The 18,415-nt window shown below is 40.5% G+C and overlaps 2 protein-coding genes across 3 annotated transcripts; one reads left to right on the forward strand and one right to left on the reverse strand.

Annotated features, from left to right (window-relative positions):
- Nucleotides 1–8,275: 8,275 nt before the first annotated feature.
- LOC116689151 (gamma-crystallin M2) lies at nucleotides 8,276–10,029 on the reverse strand. Its single transcript, XM_032515562.1, has 3 exons — nucleotides 9,775–10,029; nucleotides 8,714–8,956; nucleotides 8,276–8,591 (listed from the first exon to the last, which is right to left on the reverse strand). The coding sequence occupies exons 1-3, from the start codon at nucleotides 9,805–9,807 to the stop codon at nucleotides 8,313–8,315; spliced, it is 555 nt and encodes a 184-aa protein (XP_032371453.1). The 5' UTR covers nucleotides 9,808–10,029; the 3' UTR covers nucleotides 8,276–8,312.
- Nucleotides 10,030–11,069: 1,040 nt separating this feature from the next.
- Nucleotides 11,070–18,075, forward strand: inpp5e (inositol polyphosphate-5-phosphatase E). Of its 2 annotated transcripts, XM_032515514.1 has the most exons (11): nucleotides 11,070–11,182; nucleotides 11,751–12,628; nucleotides 13,371–13,494; nucleotides 13,603–13,700; nucleotides 14,854–14,978; nucleotides 15,307–15,426; nucleotides 15,746–15,853; nucleotides 16,316–16,477; nucleotides 16,572–16,687; nucleotides 16,848–16,984; nucleotides 17,568–18,075. In XM_032515514.1, the coding sequence occupies exons 2-11, from the start codon at nucleotides 11,820–11,822 to the stop codon at nucleotides 17,698–17,700; spliced, it is 1,932 nt and encodes a 643-aa protein (XP_032371405.1). In that variant the 5' UTR covers nucleotides 11,070–11,182; nucleotides 11,751–11,819; the 3' UTR covers nucleotides 17,701–18,075. The 2 variants fall into 2 exon arrangements, with proteins under 2 accessions (XP_032371405.1, XP_032371404.1); XM_032515513.1 differs by having other exon boundaries at nucleotides 11,073–12,628.
- Nucleotides 18,076–18,415: the final 340 nt, after the last annotated feature.

The following is an 18,415-nucleotide window of genomic DNA, read 5'->3' on the forward strand; positions in this document are numbered from 1 at the left end:
TAATTGTACTTAAGTGCAGCATTTACTGTGCCGTTGAAAACTATTGATGATAATAATAATAATTGCATGTATCTACATTAAAAACTGTAGAAATAGTCTTGCGCTCCATTTAAAGTATGAGAACATTTGAGGATTTTGATTAATCAACATAGTAAATGATGTTTTTCAAGTCATATCAACACTATTCCAGGTCTAACATTGTTACTCATCATGAAGCCATCTTCCTTTTCAGGTCAAAAAACATTTCCCAGGTTTCACACATTGGGGTGGGAGAAAATCTTTCCAGTCTTTGTGTTTTCGTGAAGCTGCTGGGCTCACAAGTAGCAGAGAGGCGCATCCTGGACACGTTCGTTTGCACCCAGACTGCAGCTGTGTCAACAACATGGCCCTCCGCAGATACTGATAATCTGTCAGTGTATCACTGAGGGCACACATAAAGTAGATATGTTGTTAAAGGCAAAAAAGACACAATTTAAACCTTCCTTCCCACATGATTACTGCACCTAAACACAACAAAAGGACTCTGAAACCTGAGCCAATCTTCAAAGAAAGAAAACAATTCATTACTTTATTATAAACTGTATAATTTACAGTACAATCTATTGCTAACAACCCCTTTGATCATCCTCTTCTTAATAAGGTTGGGCATGTTCTACTGACTCAGAGGTAGCGTCACTTATAATTAAACTACTCTAAAGTCGCCTCATCCAGGCTCTCCTTTCTGACTCACCATATGGAGCTGATCTGCTGGGGTTATATTAAACGGCCTGGGTTAAGGACAGAGGTCAGAGGTCACTGCCAGTCATCAGGGCCTCATCATCGCCTTCCCACCACAACTGCCTGAGGTCCAGTCAGCCGCCTCTGACATTCAGTTCGGCTGTAGATTTATTGGTTAAGGCTGATCTTTTGGCAGATAAATTAAAAGCCTGACCACAGTCCAAGGCCTTCTATATTTAAATGTGTCACTAAAGTGCAACTTCAGTGGTTATTGATATTCTATCAAGATACTAAAACATGCTTAACTCTTACTTTGGGCTCTGTGTTTTGAAAAGATATGCAGTATTATTGGAAAATATCTGGTTCCACTGTGGATAAACACCTTTAAAGCAAAGACACTTTATCAGCAAGTGAACTTAGCTACTGGTGGTTTAAGTGTTAACCTTCTCAACTTGCTGAGTGGGTAATGTGACAAAGGCCAGAGGTTAAGGAAAGCAGACTCACAGGTCGTAAAGAGTTCCTTTAATTACTTCAGCTCCTCCTTTGAGCATTGCGGAGTAGACATGGCTAAGTCCTGGAAACTAAAGTCAAAGTTCGGTTATAGAAAGACAACAGACAGAACGACACATTTTGCAAAAGTGAGCATCAGAAAATAGTCCATCATGAGTGTCATGCAAAGTCTTTACTGACATTTTCAAATGGTGTGCTACTCAGCTAGGGCAGCAAATAAAGACCTTAGTATTTTAATGTGCTGTAATCAGTAGTTTTACATTAGCAATTAGCTCTATGAAAAAGTTTGGCTTCTCTGGTTTCACAGTGCACAACCTTTCTGTTTTGGTTCACCACCGTTATCAACCTTGTTTTCAAATGCATCCTGGCAGCTGTTTTCACCAAAAAAGCTCTACCTGCCAACTCCATGTGAACGTTTTTTTTTTTCAAAAGGGAGATTAGGTGTGCAGCAAGAATAAACACATACAAGACACATAAATACATACAAGTTCTACACACAGTTCAATTGGAACACAACCGTGACAGTACAAGGACAAATAAATACCAGTACAAGGTGCATGGATAGCAGTGTCAAACCAACATACATAGGGTAGGAAAAGTGCCTACAAAAAAATGTCATAGAAATACATACAATAGTGGCTAGTTGCTGAGACGTATCAGTCTGGACCAAAGACTGAAATATCTTAGTGAATAACTCCAAATCCACCCTTCAATAAAACAGAAATCATCATTTTGAGTGACTGCAGCTTAACTGTCTTCAGAAACATTTCTCAACATTTCGCTAGAGTGAGTTCATGGATGTCTGTGTGTGTGTGTGTGTGTGTGTGTCTGTGTGTGTCTGTGTGTGTGTGTGTGCGTTGGATGGGGGGGACAATGGTACACAAAAGGCCTGGCTCTCTCCCATTACTGCCACATCCACTCTCCATCCACCACTTCCTGGGTATCTGGTGTTACGAGCTGCTTGAATTCCAGTGTTTTTTTCTTTTTCACAAGTCTTCCAACTGCAACAAACAAAGGGAAGAAACAGCCGAGGACAAACACACAGAGGGAAAAAACATGCAGTGCCAAACCTCACATTCTTCCTACAGAGCTGAGTTATTATCAGTGATGGCTAGTAACAGGAAGATATTGTCAAGCACAGGAAGCAGCAATTAACGAATTTTTGAAAAGACTTGTATGTATTACTACATTTAGCATGTATTACTATTAATATGAGTAAACGTAATTTGTTACTTCCACCGATGCCTTCAAGTCAAGTCAATCCAATTATATTTTTATGTGGGCGATATAACCCAATAGGCTATAACAAATCACAAATTTGCCTTAAGGGGCTTTAAAGTTGGGACATTTAAGTCGGATAAGGACAAACTCCCCTACATCCTTGAGGAGGAAACAAATGGAAAAAACCCACAGGAGATGTTTTGTGTACACAATAGACCAAAATAGAAAAATACATGAAATCAGGATAGATAGTAAAGATATATTAAGAATATAGTAATGTATTCTTAATATATGTACTGTATAGTCAAGCAACTTACAGGTGCTGCCAAAAACCTTTGCCACACGACCTTTGCTCCACCATTTTACCTACTCAAATAATCTCAGTACTTTTCACACTGTTGTCAAACTCTCTTCTGTGTATGTACTTAAGGCAGAACACATTGTGTGGTCATTAAATACAGGCATGAGCTGTAATTTCTTCATCAGAAGAAGCAAAGCCACCTTAATCTAAGCAGTGGACAGGGGTGTGTGGTGTGTCTGCATGTTTATTCCCATTTTTGTTTCCGATCACTGTTGTACTGATCTGTTTGTTTTCAAGTGCCTGATGTGGTCACGGCCGGCTGCAGTCATTCATTCAGCCCGCTGCTCAAGAGCCTGAGGCCTGTAACGTGTGTTTGCTGTCTGTTGGCTGCAGATGCTATCATGTCTGATTAGTACAGCATTTGTTGGCACATGTTCTCTCTCTCTCTCTCTCTCTCTCTCTCTCTCTCTCTCTGTCTGGTAGCAGTTACACTCGTCACAGCTGTTAGCTGCCCGAGGAGAAAACCCCTGCACCTGCCTCTGTTTCTGCCTACCGTAAACAGGCTTTAAAAAAATCAGACTCTGCGTGTGAGCAGGAGGGAAACATGAGTTGTAAATGGAATCATTTGCACAGATGAGATCAAGTTGTCAGGGCGCAATGAGGCCATCATACCTGAGGAGAAAAATGACCTGGCCCTTATTAGACATGCAAGTGGGAAGTGGGGTCGAGGGGAATGGGACCCAGAGGATCACAGATGCAAAAAAAAAATCAGAATCAGAATTAACTTTCTATGGCAGGTATGAGTAGACATACGAGGAATTTTGCTTTGGATCGCATTGCTTACAATGCCCTTACTCATACAAAACAAACAACAAAATAAACAATATATACACATTATAAACAGAAACAATACAGACAGGTTGAGGCAATAGTGCAATGAAGAGAGCAAAGTATGCTAGAGTAAATTATAATTATGATAGTTATTATCATTTTAATTATGGAGCATAGAGCAAAGGGTGGTGGAATAAATAGTATTATGTCATCATATAAGTATTATATTACAATAATGAGGCAGAAGATTGGTTTGGATTACAACCAGCATGTTGGTGAAAAACATCACCTCTGGGGAGGATTCAGCCTCTGTAATGTTTCAATCTTAAACTGATAACCTGTTGGTACGTTTGTCCAGTCCAGCCATTTAAACGAGAATGAGATACAAAGTATTTGAGCATTTTATATCATGCATACAGGTTTGTGATAACAGAAGCAATTCATTTTCACAATACTTCAGTGATGTTTGGCAGCTGGCATCATTCTCAAAACAAAGCTGAAGATTGAAGTTTCATATTTAGGTTGGGATTTGGTTGAATTATGGTCGTCGTTTGTGGGACAAAAATCATAAAGGACGCATCAACACAAACACAGTTTACACTTACTATATAAAATCAACATGGAAAAATCACATCGCAATCAAAATGCAAACGCCTGCACAATAACATGCTCATAATGACAATGGTAACATGCTGATGTGTAGCAGTTTAACCTTGTCAACCGAAGTGGTCGCCTGGCCACACATGGCCACAACTATAGTGTGGCTAAAAAATGTAGGGGGAAAAAATCAGGCCTCTTAATGCTTGAAGTTGTCATTAAACATGAAAACATCCTTCATTGAGTATATACCAAACTTCTTTCATAGAACTACAAACAAACCCCTCATCTATTTTCCAGCATCAAATATTAATTCCGTTGCTCACAACAAGACAATGCCACGGGAGCATCTTTGGGAAAATCATTTAGGCTTTTTTATCTCAAGATTTACACTTGCTATGTAGAGTGAGTTTCTGGTTCTCAACTGGCCGAGATCAGGGAGGAAAAAATGGAAATCTGCCAAAAAAGAGAGCCCTGATTTTTTGAGAACCCTGCCTCTGGTTAAAAGACAATGAACTATAGTGGGCTTTGATCTGCGTTCATATCCAGGCGGAATAACGACGGCTCCTTTGACCAGAGCTAATGATGTCTGCGGTGCGTTAGAATAATGCAGAGGGGGATTTGTAGCCATGCGGGTACCTTTAATGAGTTTTATTTGTTTTGTTTTATCCACCTCCACCTCCTACTCACCTCAGTACACAGAAGAGGGAGGGCTTGTGTGGGTTAAAGAATCAGCCTTCTCCACACCTTCATGGGGCTAATTATCCAACCCTCACAAGGATCATCTCACAGCTAAAGGAAAAGAGATTTCTCCTCCTAGCTTGACACATAATTCTACATTACCCTCCTTCCTTAGTCTAAATTAGAGTGTGTGTAGATGGGGCTAACTTCACTTTGATACTAACTACTGTGTATCCATTCACAGGACTGAACCAGCATGTTGTTTTACCAAAAGGTAGGAGCTCAAGAGTTGAAGAGATTATACATAATCTCTTCATTTTGCAAAGACAAGAGACATAGATTCATGACAAGATTAATCTCTCAACTATGATGGATGTAGTGTGTTCTAAGAATACTGTCAGGATGTATGGTTATATTAACTTGAATATACTTAGTTTTAAAGTTTTTGTAAAACTTCCACAACTTTTGTGTTAATGCAGCGCTTAACTAAAACACAGAGTGTTTCCAGGACTCAGCATTACGCTTTAATCCGTCTGTCCCACTTTATTTTTTTGTAATTTTCACACTCTCTGAAGTCTATAATCACTGACACAGACCTTGCCTCGAAAGTGTGCCCTCTCACAGTATCGGTCACAGCGCTTTCTCCACACAAAACCCTCCTATCTCTCTCTGTCGGACGGCAGGTCCCAGTCCATCTCCTACTCATTAAGCATATGTCTCATTTTCCATTTCAGACAGGAGATAACATAGAAGTGCATACAAAAGCACTATTTTCAGGCCCTTCTGCTCATCTCGTCTGAAAGTCTAATGAGAGCAGATCAAATATAACTGACACCTAGGGGAGACAAAAGGAGACGTAGCCCTGGGTGAAAGATGAGGCGAGGAAGAACAATGGACCTTAATGTGCCGTCACTGCGGCGGTATGGAGCAGGACCAGTGAATGCAAATGAGTCTGTAATGAGGGATTAAGTGGTGGATTATGCGTCTTTATTAAGATGTTTCTGATCCTCATTAGGATGAATCTCGTATCAGGGCATTGATTCCCTACCCGCTCCCTGGATTGGCTGTTCTCTGGAGGAAGAGGAGAGAAGAAAGAGTCAGAAAGAAAGAGTCAGAAAGAAAAGAAAAAAGAGAGAGAGACGTGCTTCTAGAATCCTTCTTTGAGGCATGTGACAAAAAGCTGTACGCATGTACCCATCTTGATTGGCAGTAAGTTATAAATATAAATTTCATGTGTACATACAGTATATTTTTAATTAAAGTTTAATTAAAAAGGAGATTTTGATGTTGAAGTCACAAAAAAGTAGCTGAGTTATTGTGTCATAATCCAAAGTATTGGACACACTAAAATGTTGACCTGATAATAGTGAAAGTCACAAGATCACCACATTTGTTACAATTTATTCTGAAGGGAACATGAATACCAAATTTATAGAAAATCCATCTAATAGTAATAGAGATATTTCACACAGTTTTGTGCCAAGCAAGCCATTTGGTAAATGCTGAGATGTTTCACTGATCAAGTGATGTGAATATTCAGAGGATCAAAGTCATTTCAATTCTTTCTGCAGGAAACATGAATGTGTGTATCAAATGTCATAGGTATCTGTCATATAAATGTTGAGACATGTTAATTAAATTCATAAAGGTCAACGTGGTGGCATTGGAGGAAAAGTTACCTGAATACCAAAATTGGTAGGTTTCATTCTCTAGGCATCATGAATGTCTGTACAAAGTCTGACAGCAAATCCATCCAAAAGTTGCCACTAGCATGGCTACTTTAAATGTTCATTTGAAAATATGTCTTGCCCAGTTCTTTTCCATTTGCATGTTCTTACTATATATGTGTAATATGTGATTTTAGTCAACACACAACCAGATTCTGGTTGTGTGTTGACCTGTGTGACTGCTCTATTGTCTTCCTATTACTGAAGGAAACATGCAGTCGAGCAGAAACAAACCCAGACGCTCCAAAGACAACATTTACATTGCATAACAACTCTGAACAAGACCGAAGCCAAATTGGAGTTGTGTTAATATAATCAGAGAAAACTCAGCTATTCTAGTGTTTATGTGACAATGTCTAAGTTTGCTATGTAAACTTTAGACACAACGGTTTGAATTCCACTCAGAATTAGACTAAACTTCCTTCAGCTCAGTGCAAGGATTTCAGCTGACGCAAGCCTTATTTCATAGGATACAGGAGGCAGCAGTGTGCAACACAACTTCTCAGCTGAAAATCAAAAGGCTTCAACAGCCTCATTGCACAGAACACGTAGAAATCTACCTTCACACCTCTAAATGAACAGCCTTTCTTTTTACTACATCTGACCTAAAAAGAAGAAGAAGAGCTGGATCTTAATCTATGTACAGTTAGAACACCTACAGCGTCACAGTTTGTGAGTGCAAACGCAAACACTCGAGGTGGACAGGGACAGTTCAGTAATACATTGTCAAAATGAAGGGAGGCAAAGAGACATGTAGGCAAATAACAGACAGGCAGGCAAAGTGGCTGGTGCACTTAGTTAAGAACATAAAAACACATGGCAACTTTGCAACATAGCAATTAAGGGTAGTGTGGAAAAGAGCCGGTTATGAGGGATGTCAGGGTGACGGCATCTAGTGGATGGTCCGAGGACAGCAGGTCTGGGGAGTGAGAGGAGAGTCCATGGCCTGGGGGAAGTGAGCAAGGGACTGGAGACAGGGACAGACAGACAGGAAGAACATCCTCGCCATGACAAAGTCTGATGACCTTACAACTCTGACTGAACTTAAGACAGTAGTATGCAAAGCTGTCAAACGATTGATAGTTTTAAAGACAATAAAAAACATTTTTAAGTTAATTCAGTATTGCACTAGGAGGCACTTAGCTTAGCTTAGCACAAAGAATAGAAACGGAGGGAAACAGTTAGCCTGGCTTTCTCCAAAGGTAAGAAAATTCACATAGAAGTTCTTCCAAAGCTCACTAATTAACATATTATATCTGAATAAAGTTGTAAAAATGAAAAATCACCGCTTTACAAGGGGTTAAAAAAAGGTAGACTATTTAACGAACAGAAATAGTTATATACGCTATGATGTGTGTAGGTAACATATATTTCAACAAAAATATTTAATTAGAAACGTCAATCTAAAATGGTGCAATGTAACATATTAGATTGCTTTCCACAATCCAGCACGTGTATCCACCTAGAGATTGGAGCCTTGAGATTGGGAAGTTGTTGATCATAAATTTGAGTAGGAAATGAGAATAAGAAGCAAAGAAATTTAATGAAAATGAGAAACCTTATTATCTTTGTCAACAACCATTTTTTTTTAGCATTCCCTGTGAATTACTGCCAGCAATAGATGTCTGGCAGCTTTGATTTGGTGTAAGTATGCATACTCAGAATAAAAAAAGACTTTATACACCAGCAGTTTAGGTTATGACAGTTTTATTCAGTGCTAAGAGGATCTAATAGCAGGAGTCGGTGATGCGCCTCATGCTCATGAACCTCATGCTGCTACTGCCCATGTGCATGAAGTTCCTGTACTCGCCGGGCCTCACGTACATCATCCTGCCTCTGTACTGGGGCTGCTCGTACATCAGCCAGTGGCCCTCCATCACGTTGCAGGACATGCAGTTGGACATGCGGAAACGATCCATGATGTTATCACAGTCATCCATCAGCTCAGACACCTGACCGCCGAAGTTCTCCCTCTCGTAGATCCTCATCCTGTAGGATCCCCTGTGCTGTGGTGCAGAAGATGAGTGGGTTTAACACAGAACACTTAATCTTTTCAACATGAGTTCTATAAGGCTTGAAAAATATATTGTATCATCTACAGTAAATCTAGCCAGGTGTAAGATCTTACCATGGGGATCATGCGGCAAGACTTGATTGTGTCGCTCATGCCCATCATGCTCATGTAATCACTGTACTCGCCCCTCCTCAGGAAGTACTGGTTTCCCATGTAGTTGGTGCGGTCGTACACCATGAAGCAGCCTCTCTCCACCCTGCAGGAGTGGCACCTGCTCATGTAGGAGGACATGTCGGGGCAGTCGCTCATGCACTCATAGGAACGACCCTGGAAGTTCCTATCCTCGTAGAAGATGATCTGAAAGAGAGAAAAGGCGTTGTTGAGCACATGTGAGGCATAATAGAGGCACAAGTGCCATTAAGTTTAAAGCTGCATATGTTAATGTTTTAGAAAAACGGAAAAAAAACTTTCAATGTGAATCCAGCTTTCTTTCAATGGAGTGCTGCTAAGGATGAAGCTTGCATTTAACTACAAAGTTTACTTTAAATTGCTGCTTTAAGCCGACTATAACGGATTTTATTGCCACTTGGAGGAAGCAGAAACTAGCTGTGAACACAACACAGATGCCTATTTACACAGGCGAAAGATATGGAGCAACATTGTATTTGGAGTTGTGTTTTTGTCCACATGATGAATAAAAGTCCATTATTTACTGTAATTGTAGCTCTGTTTATGGTCTTCACCAATTTGTGAGGGAAATATATGGCTCTTAACCTGCTAATACCTCCTTTAGTGCTGCATGGGCTAGGATACGGTCGTTTGAGCTCTTTCAATAAAAACAGCTGCCTGCTGTGGCCAAAAATTACACCATAAGAGGTGTGAGAGTGAACCAAAACAGTAATCCCGCAGGCCAGAAAACAAACCCAATGAGCTCAAAGAACGTCATTTAAGCTGAGGGGAACTGCAGAGTTTGGTGATAATTATATGTGTTTTTTTTAACCACATTACACATTGTCATTTGATTCATTATTATGAAAACCCATTGATAATATGAGCTTTAAAGTATTTGCAAAACAGCACACATCTCAATGTGTTTAAGCCACGATGGGCAATTTGCAAGTGATACCTCTTAGTTTTAGTGATATTATGAAAATGAAAACTATCAGAGAGCTTACCTTGCTCATCATGTTCATTCCAGTGGAAGTCATTTTGCTGGTCAGAGGGCTGCTGCTGCTGGTACTGCTGCTGCTCTTGCACTGAACTGTACCCTACCTGGTTTAACCCTTTGCTTTTATACATGACCCACAGACTAGTCCTTTTGTCTAAACCCCCTGAGCCAGCAACAGTGCCATAGAAATGCAAAGAATATGGAGGGGTCCACATTTCCATGGACCAGCGGGCTCAGAAATCCTTTCAGTGGCTGTCTCGTACAGTGCAGGGGGGCACAGAAAAGGTGAAAGGGTTAACAATTAAAGGTCACACCTTGATGTTATGTATTCATTGTGACATACGCTTTTTTTCAGCAACAGCATTTTTCTATGGTTTTTTAAGTGCATGTTTTTTTATGTTTACTTTTGTAAGTTTCATGATAACGCCTGGTGATTGACATACATGTAAAAGTATAGTAATAATTATTCTCTCAAAGTTAATCGTGGCAAAAATAGTATTATATAACAAACAGCAACACCTTTGTAGGAAAAACAGGTTTTTTTGTGCACACAAAAAAGTTGTTTAAAGGTCCCATGGCATGAAAATGTCACTTTATGAGGTTTTTTAACATTGACATGCATTCCCCCATCCTGCCTATGGTCCCCCAGTGGCTAGAAATGGTCATAGGTGTGAACCGAGCCCTGGGTATCCTGCTCTGCCTTTGAGAAAATGAAAGCTCAGATGGGCCAATCTGGAATCTTACCCCTTTTGAGGTCATAAAGGGCAAGGTTACCTCCCCTTTCTCTGCTTTGCCCGCCCAGAGAATTTTGCCCACCCATGAGAGAGAGACATCATGGCTTTCAAACGAGCAAAGTGGCAGTTGGTCAAGGCCACATCCCCAGCCACCACCTTTCGAAAAGATAATTTTCTTACAAAAATGTATATATATCTATATATATATAAATATATATATATAGTATGTTGATTTAAGTATGAGGATGATGTTTAGTGGGTTTTTATGTTGTCAAAAATTAAAATGATGCCATGCTGGTAAGTGCATTTCCGTATGACATTTATGCTCTGACTGGCACTGCATGATTTTAATGCAAAAAAACAAAACAATGTATGGCATCATACCGTATTGTAAAGTACCGAGATGTAAAGAACCAACACAGTCTCAATAGGTAATCCTATTTTTAGGATACATGTGCCGTATATGAAATGATGACAGCGCAACATGCAGGTAGATTGCAATCATTTGAGTTGCATGTACTTTCATTTCTTAGCACAGGGGGGCGCTGTGGCCCTTGCTCTATGCTTGCTCTGCTCTCTGTGCTGACTCTTGTCTTGGTAACAAAATCTGTTGTCAAGCGTTGCTAAGGAAGTAAATGAGCTACTCTTTAATTAGCCACTCAAAACATCAGTGAACCACAGGTAACTTTACTTCACCATGATAACAGTGAAATAACCAGCTCCATAAGACGGAAACTACCAACGTTTGCTTGTAACGTTAGCTGAGCTAGCCTGGATATCGCTACTCTTATGCAATGCCGGCTATGTTATAGATAGCTTGTAACTACTATACTAGCTAAATGGTTAACGTTAGCTAAAGTTAGCTAGCAGTGTAGGTTATATTCAAACGTGACTTGATGGCTGGATGAAAACGTTAGTTAAGCTTCAGTTAAGCGATGACATTAGAAAAACAATTTTGACTCAACCTTTGATACTAGCTAGCTAGCTTAGACCGCTATGGCTAACATTAGTAATAATTAGCTCACGGTGCTCGTATTTGATGAACTTACTTAAGGTAACTAAGCTATAGTTACCGTTTATTGTCCAACTAATGCTGCACGTGTAACAACTGCCATTAGTGTATTTCATTGCTAACACACATGATCTAAACAGGTTATACAACAAACTTATGTTGTATGGTAATTTTGGCTGAACTCGGTCGTTTTAAGGTCAACATTTGATTAAATCATTTTCTGCCCTATATGTTCAGGTGTATGTCAGTAAGTAATGAGAAAGTTCCATCCACCTGACCACCGCTGGTCTCAGGCATGACGAGAGGATGTCTGAGAATGGAGAGGACAGCCTCCTCCATCAGTCCTGTGAGGCTCCTGCTAAAGGAGATTCACTTGTCAGTGACAGCAGGACACTCAAGACCTCTGTAGTGGATGCCTCATCCTGCAAGGAACACAATGATGCCCTTAAACTCACTGATAGAAATGCAGAGGGACAGATCAGTCTATACCAGCCTCGGCCACCCGCACTGCCCAGGCTGTCAAAGTCCAGAAAAGGTGTTTCACTGGAGGAGGCCGTGAGAATCAGGAGGCTAAGAAACAGCCAGGAGAGTCTAAGTGATCAAGTTGAGACTGGCTCCTCCACAGACTCTCTTAAAGAGGAACAAACAGCCCCAGCTTCAGGTGGGTTTGTTCTCAGCGGTGCTGCCACCATCAGGAATGACCAGGATTCCAATGTGAGAAAGCTCTCCGCTGTTACAACGGGATCCCCAGTCTTCCGGGACAGAGGGAGAAGTCTCTCTGAGTATGAAAGGAGGCCCACCAGCCAACAGAGCGACCCCACAGACCACCGGGTGAGGTCCAGCAAGGTGCGTCTGTCTCCGTTGCAACCCACGGGGACACTGCCTGCTCTGGGGAAGAGCTTTGCATCAGACACTTTAAGGGCAGCTAATAGGATTGATGGGGATTGTTTGGATTATGCCATGATGGCCAGAGAGAAACTCGGGGAGAGACTCCACAGGAACCTGAGCGACAGCCGGCTTTTGGAAAACATGGGGTCGGATAGTGCCTCTGTCAACTCCATGAGATCCACCTACAGTGTGCTTAGCCCCATCAGGCCCCAGGATGTGAGGAACAGGTACAGTAGGCATATCATGACCCTGTAGATAATGACCTGGATTTATACTCAGGCTGGATGTGAAGGCTCTTTTGCAAGGCTTTCTCTTACCGGAAGGAATGAGAGAAGGCTATTAGAAGCCGGTTTCTTTCAAGGGTACCTTAGGTCCTTATCTATATAAAGGTCAGAGACAACATAAAACTAGGCAAGTTCAAAACTTAATGTGCATCATTTTCAATCAATTGTAACAATAAGGCAGTTCTGCAATAGCACATATGGCTTACTTTTTCAGTACCCTGTCAGTCTGAGGTCTGGCCAGGCTTTAACTACCTTATCCTTATAACAAAAGAAAATTGCTCAAAAGAAAGTACTATACTCAGGCATTGCACAATAATTAGATACAGTAGCGTATATCCACTACAAGCCTTTAAGTATTGATTGTACCCTCTGATTGAAGGTGATTAGCATAGTGTATCTGGAGCTTGGTTCAGTACCAGGAGTATGTGTTAAAACATCAGCGAGAGACTGTTGATTTGTCCTGAAACCAAAGCTCCAGACATTTTTACAATGTGTGTGCAGTGCTCATATTCTTAAAAGACAAAGGGAAGGTGAATTAATTATCTCAATACCCAGTCAGTGCCCGGAAGGGAATAGTATTTTTACTTTTAAGTTATTGACGTAACGTCCGAGACAACAGCCATGATACATGGCAAGTTGGCTGCCCTTAGAAGCGCTAATTTTCCTTCCAATGTGTATTTTCCAGGAGCTTTCTGGAGGGCAGCGTGCTGGGAAGCGGTGCCCTGCTTGGGGCCGAGGAGCTGGACCGCCACTTCCCTGACAGAAGAGTGGGCATCTACATAGCCACTTGGAACATGCAGGGAGAGAAGGTAAGTAAGTCATCATGACTCTGCAGCGTCACACAGACCAAGAACCATTTAAAGTTGTATTACTACCCACTATCAACTGAGTTGTTACCAAGTTTCTACTATTTTCAGGGACTTCCAGCCAACTTAGATGATCTCCTCCTTCCAACTGACTCCGCATTTGCACAAGACTTTTATATTATTGGAGTCCAGGAGGGCTGTCCTGACAGGTATGTTATGTTTTGTTTACATCATCACTGGAAGAAAAGGGAGTTATTATCAATCAATCAATCAAAACCTTTATTTGTCCCCAAGGGGCGATTCATTTTGCTGCAGTAGCAAGAAATTGACACACGGTACATGACAACAAAGACGACATCATCAATTAAAATACAGTGTCAGACCAAATAGAGAAAATAAATAAATGCCACAACATTAAAAGTTTAAATCCCAGTGTACCACATGTGCCGACGTTACCTAGTCTTCCCAGAGTTAAGCAGAGAGATAGCAGAGGGAACGAAGGAGAGTTTGTACCTATTAGTTTTGGCTGGTGGCTGACTGAAACGGGAACCTGAGGGCAGCAAATTAAATTCTGCATTTAGGGGGTGAGAACTATCGGACATGATGGATTCTGCCTTTTTAAGTACATGTCTAGTATACAGATCAGTTGGTGTCATCTGCTGAATCCCAATGATTTTGCTACTAACTTTAATTACCGTTGCTATTTTGTTTTTCATTTTTAAATTCAGAGAAGCATACCAGCAAATACATGAAAAGGTAAAGACAGACTCAATAAAAGATTTATAAAACAATGTCATCAAGGATCTGTCCACTTGAAACTGAGCTAGCTTTTCAGACAGAAGAGACGCTGCTGACTTTTTACTCATATGTCTGTATTTAGTTCAAAGGTCAACTTGTTATCAATCATGATTCCCAGATACTTGTATGATTCAACAATTTCAACTTCTTTTCCCTCTATAATCGTCTTTCCAGGAGTTGGATGGTGACGTCTAAAATCAATGCACATGTCCTTTGTCTTTGTAACATTTAAATCTAAAAAGGCTTCTTTGCACCAGTTTAAAAAATAGGGCACTACAGGGCCGTGAGATGTTTCAGTGGTGTCCATTAAACTTACTATGACTGTATCATCAGCAAACTTTACGATATAGTTATTGGTCAGTTCACTGCGGCAGTCATTAGTGTACATAATATATAAAAGAGGAGAGAGAACACAGCCTTGAGGGGAGCCGGTTGATGTCACAGATATTCCAGAAAGATGTCCATTTACTCTCACTCTCATTATGACTATCAGTTACCAGTCACTATGCTGTAAAGTCATTAATACTCCTGTGTATGTGACTCTGCGTGTACATGTGTGTGCAGGAGGGAGTGGGAGACACGTCTTCAAGAGACTCTGGGACCTTACTACGTCATGCTGTACGCAGCATCACATGGCGTTTTGTATCTCACTGTATTTGTCAGAAGAGACCTCATCTGGTTCTGCTCAGGTAATAAACTCCTCCTATGTTGCTCCTTGCATGCAGAACATGTGCGTACTGTGTACTGCAGGTTGTTGAAAGATGTATATATCTGTTTCATGGTGACACATCTAGCCACCAGTTAGATGATGGCATTATCTTTTGAGTAAGCATGTTAGCATTAGATGCTAGTTCATCATATTGGCCAAAAGAGTCTGTAGATGAAAGGATTTTGATGTGGTGACATATTTCTTTTATGTACACTTTAAATGCACATGGTTTTGTGTTTGAATCTAACTGATTACACTGTTAAGCCTCTGACACTGACCACAACATTTTGTCTTGTTGATCCACACAGAGGTGGAGCACGCCACAGTCACAACCAGAATCATCTCTCAGATCAAGACCAAAGGGGCTGTGGGAATTGCCTTTACCTTTTTTGGCACTTCCTTCCTTTTCATCACATCTCATTTTACCTGTGAGTAACAAGTTTACGCAAAGTTAGGGAGGTTGCAGATGGAAGCAGTGATTTATTATAGCTAGAGGCTATTATTAGGATGGCTATAGATAGGACTGGTTGGAGATTTGTACTAAAGTTTAGGTAGGATGTGGCAAGGAAGGAAAATGTGTCTCTTCCTCGCTTAGAGAAGAAACAGTAATGATATCTTACTTCTTCAGCATACTGGCATGTCCATTAAATATTAAACATTGTCTACACGTACATATTTGCATTTAAACTGCTGCTTTGATGGCTAGGCAGTTTTACGCGTTTCTAATTTCTGTGTCTGTTATTCCAGCTGGAGATGCCAAAGTATACGAGAGAGTACTAGATTACAACAAAATTGTCGAGGCTCTAGCTCTTCCCAAAGGCCTTCCAGACACCAACCCCTACCGCTCCACACCATGTAAGTTTCCTTGTCTTAAAGATGTGAAAAATCTAAACAATTATGATGGTGGTATTTCTGAAACATGTTATATTCTGGCACTGGGATAAATAATATTAAATGCATTGAAATAATTATTAAAAGACAAATTTCCTTCTCTGGATTTTTGGAATTTCACAATTGATGTTACAGCCTTGCCCTATTTGCATATTTTCCTTAAATAAAATTGGATTGGAGGACTAGGATCGTAACTGTTAGGTTACAGTCAGACATTTTTTGGACAAATTGCTCCTTCTTTTTCTCAGAAAGGTTTTTAGCTGTAGTGATTAAAATTTAAAAAAGTTTTTGTGTCCATGACCATCTCTTTTGTCCCAGCTTTGGTATTGCTATTGAGTGCTGAATAGAATGTATCATTATTCATCAAGTTGGTAGGAATAATGGCTAGTCATCTTTGATAATCCCAGGATGTCATTGTAATTGTAGCCGACGTCACAACAAGATTCGATCAGGTCTTCTGGTTTGGAGATTTTAACTTCCGGCTGAGTAAAGACCGGGTGGACGTGGAGACCATCATAAACCGCACAGTAGGCGGCAATATGGCCCCACTGTTGGAGCACGACCAGCTCTCTAAGGAAATGAAAGATGGTATGCTTGTGTGTTAGTAGCTAAATCTCTTTAAAAACTTTAAACATTTTGGAAGTTTTTTGGAAAGTATATTTTATTTTTTTTCCCCCTCCAGGTTCAATCTTTAAAGGCTTCCAAGAGGCACCAATACACTTCCTTCCCACATACAAGTTTGACATTGGCTGTGATATCTACGACACTACTTCTAAACAGAGAACGCCTTCATACACAGTAAGAAGAAAATCAAGCCACAAAAAAGCCAGACATTTGGTGGAAGGCAGCAATCTTATACACTTTCCAGTTGCTCTAATTAAAGTCTAAACTGGCCAGGGCAGGCTATGTCAGCTTATTTGGGCTCTCAGCAGGGTGAAACCTCTGTGTGTGTTCACAGGACAGGATCTTGTTCAGGAGCAGGCAGGCTGAGGACATAAAAGTGGTCAAGTACACCAGCTGCTCCTGCATCAAGACCTCAGACCATCGGCCCGTCATCAGCGTCTTCCAGGTCAAACTCAGGCCAGGCAGAGACAAGTGAGTTCCTTTGCTATTTCAAAAACATAGCTTAAAATATTTAAATACTTGTGTCATTATGTTAAGGATGCATTCAGTATATTGACATTTGTTTGTTTTTGTAAACAGATTAGTTTATATTTAAAAGTTGAAGTTGCATTTTCGCAACTATTGTAAACCAGCTCAGTTTATGAGTTCAGTGTAATATATAACAATAACATGAAGCTGCGTTTACTTTTAAATATGTTTCAATGCTTTCTTGTAGCATTGTCCACAGTTGAAAACTAATTTGGTTTTGGTAAAAATTGGAATTTCTACCTATCACAGTGAAAAGTGCATTTTTGTTCCAATCCAGTTAGAAAGTGAATGATCTCAGCAGCTGGCAAAGTACTGTTTTAGTTTAGAGGAGTCAAACTTTTTTTTTTTTTTTTGTGGTCATTTTCTAATGCTGGGCAGTTAGAATCTTCATCTTCTGATCGTTCTAGATTCTTAAATGTCTACATGTTTAAATACTGAATTTGTCTTGTCTTTTATTTTTGACCTCATAAGTCTGGTGCTACGTACTACTAGTCTCATACTAAATATATTTGATTGTGTTGTTTAGTATTCCCCTCGGTGCGGGACAGTTTGACAGAAGCTTGTACTTGGAGGGAATTAGGAGGAGGATCACCAGAGAGCTGAAGAGGAGGGAGGCCATGAAGAACCATAGCAGCAGCACCATCTGCACCATCTCCTAAACCCTTTAACTGTGCCAGAAAGTGGAATGTAAAACCAAAAAAAAACAGAAAAGGAACAAATGGAAACCAGAGTTGTCTTAATTACACAGAGCCCAGTGCTGGTTGGTAACTGAGCAGAGTGTGCCCTCTGTTGGTTAATGTTGGGAACTGTCTGTGTGGGGTAAGCGGCTTGCGAGACTTGAGGGCAGGGACCTTGAGGTCAGACACAGAGAGAGGTTTGCAGACACAGCAGCAGTCTGGCCTTTATTTATTCAGCCCCCTCCATTTATTCAACATGAAGTGGATGGGGGGGGCTGCCATCATGGTTTACTCTTCAGTCACATGCTCCTGTGTGAACTGATTAACCTTAAAGGCTCTGTGTTACTGCATTCATTTTTAAATGTTGTAGGTGTTTTAAATGCATCATGAACCACAATGTTATTTTTTTCTGAATGCTAAATCAGTGTTTTTTAATGCCTTGTAAATTTGTCATCAAATAGCTTAAAGTGCTCATATTAAGCTTTTTGCCGCTTTTTTCCTTTATTGTGTTATATATATATCTTTTTTTGGGCATGTAATAGGCTCCCAAAGTGAAAAAGCCCAAAGTCCACCCAAAGGGGACTTACCATCTCCAACAGAACACACTGTTCACAAACTGCTCCAAACAGCTCTATTGTAGTCCAGCCTTTACTTCGGTGACAAACGTGCGTCACCTTGTAACACACGTTATAATGCT

This window comes from Etheostoma spectabile, chromosome 5 (assembly GCF_008692095.1).
Source record: "Etheostoma spectabile isolate EspeVRDwgs_2016 chromosome 5, UIUC_Espe_1.0, whole genome shotgun sequence".
Classification (NCBI taxonomy): domain Eukaryota; kingdom Metazoa; phylum Chordata; class Actinopteri; order Perciformes; family Percidae; genus Etheostoma; species Etheostoma spectabile.

Bases quoted from the DNA above. Each gene is read 5' to 3' on its own strand.
- LOC116689151 (XM_032515562.1), bottom strand. From the start codon at position 9,807: ATGACTTCCACTGGAATGAACATGATGAGCAAG. The intron at 8,957-9,774 runs GTAAGCTCTCTG...TCTCTCTTTCAG, and splicing joins GAATGAACATGATGAGCAAG to ATCATCTTCTACGAGGATAG. The intron at 8,592-8,713 runs GTAAGATCTTAC...TCTGCACCACAG, and splicing joins CTTGCCGCATGATCCCCATG to CACAGGGGATCCTACAGGAT.
- inpp5e (XM_032515514.1), top strand. From the start codon at position 11,820: ATGTCTGAGAATGGAGAGGACAGCCTCCTCCATCAGTCCTGTGAGGCT. The intron at 15,854-16,315 runs GTAAGTTTCCTT...TTGTAATTGTAG, and splicing joins CCCCTACCGCTCCACACCAT to CCGACGTCACAACAAGATTC. The intron at 16,985-17,567 runs GTGAGTTCCTTT...TGTGTTGTTTAG, and splicing joins CTCAGGCCAGGCAGAGACAA to TATTCCCCTCGGTGCGGGAC.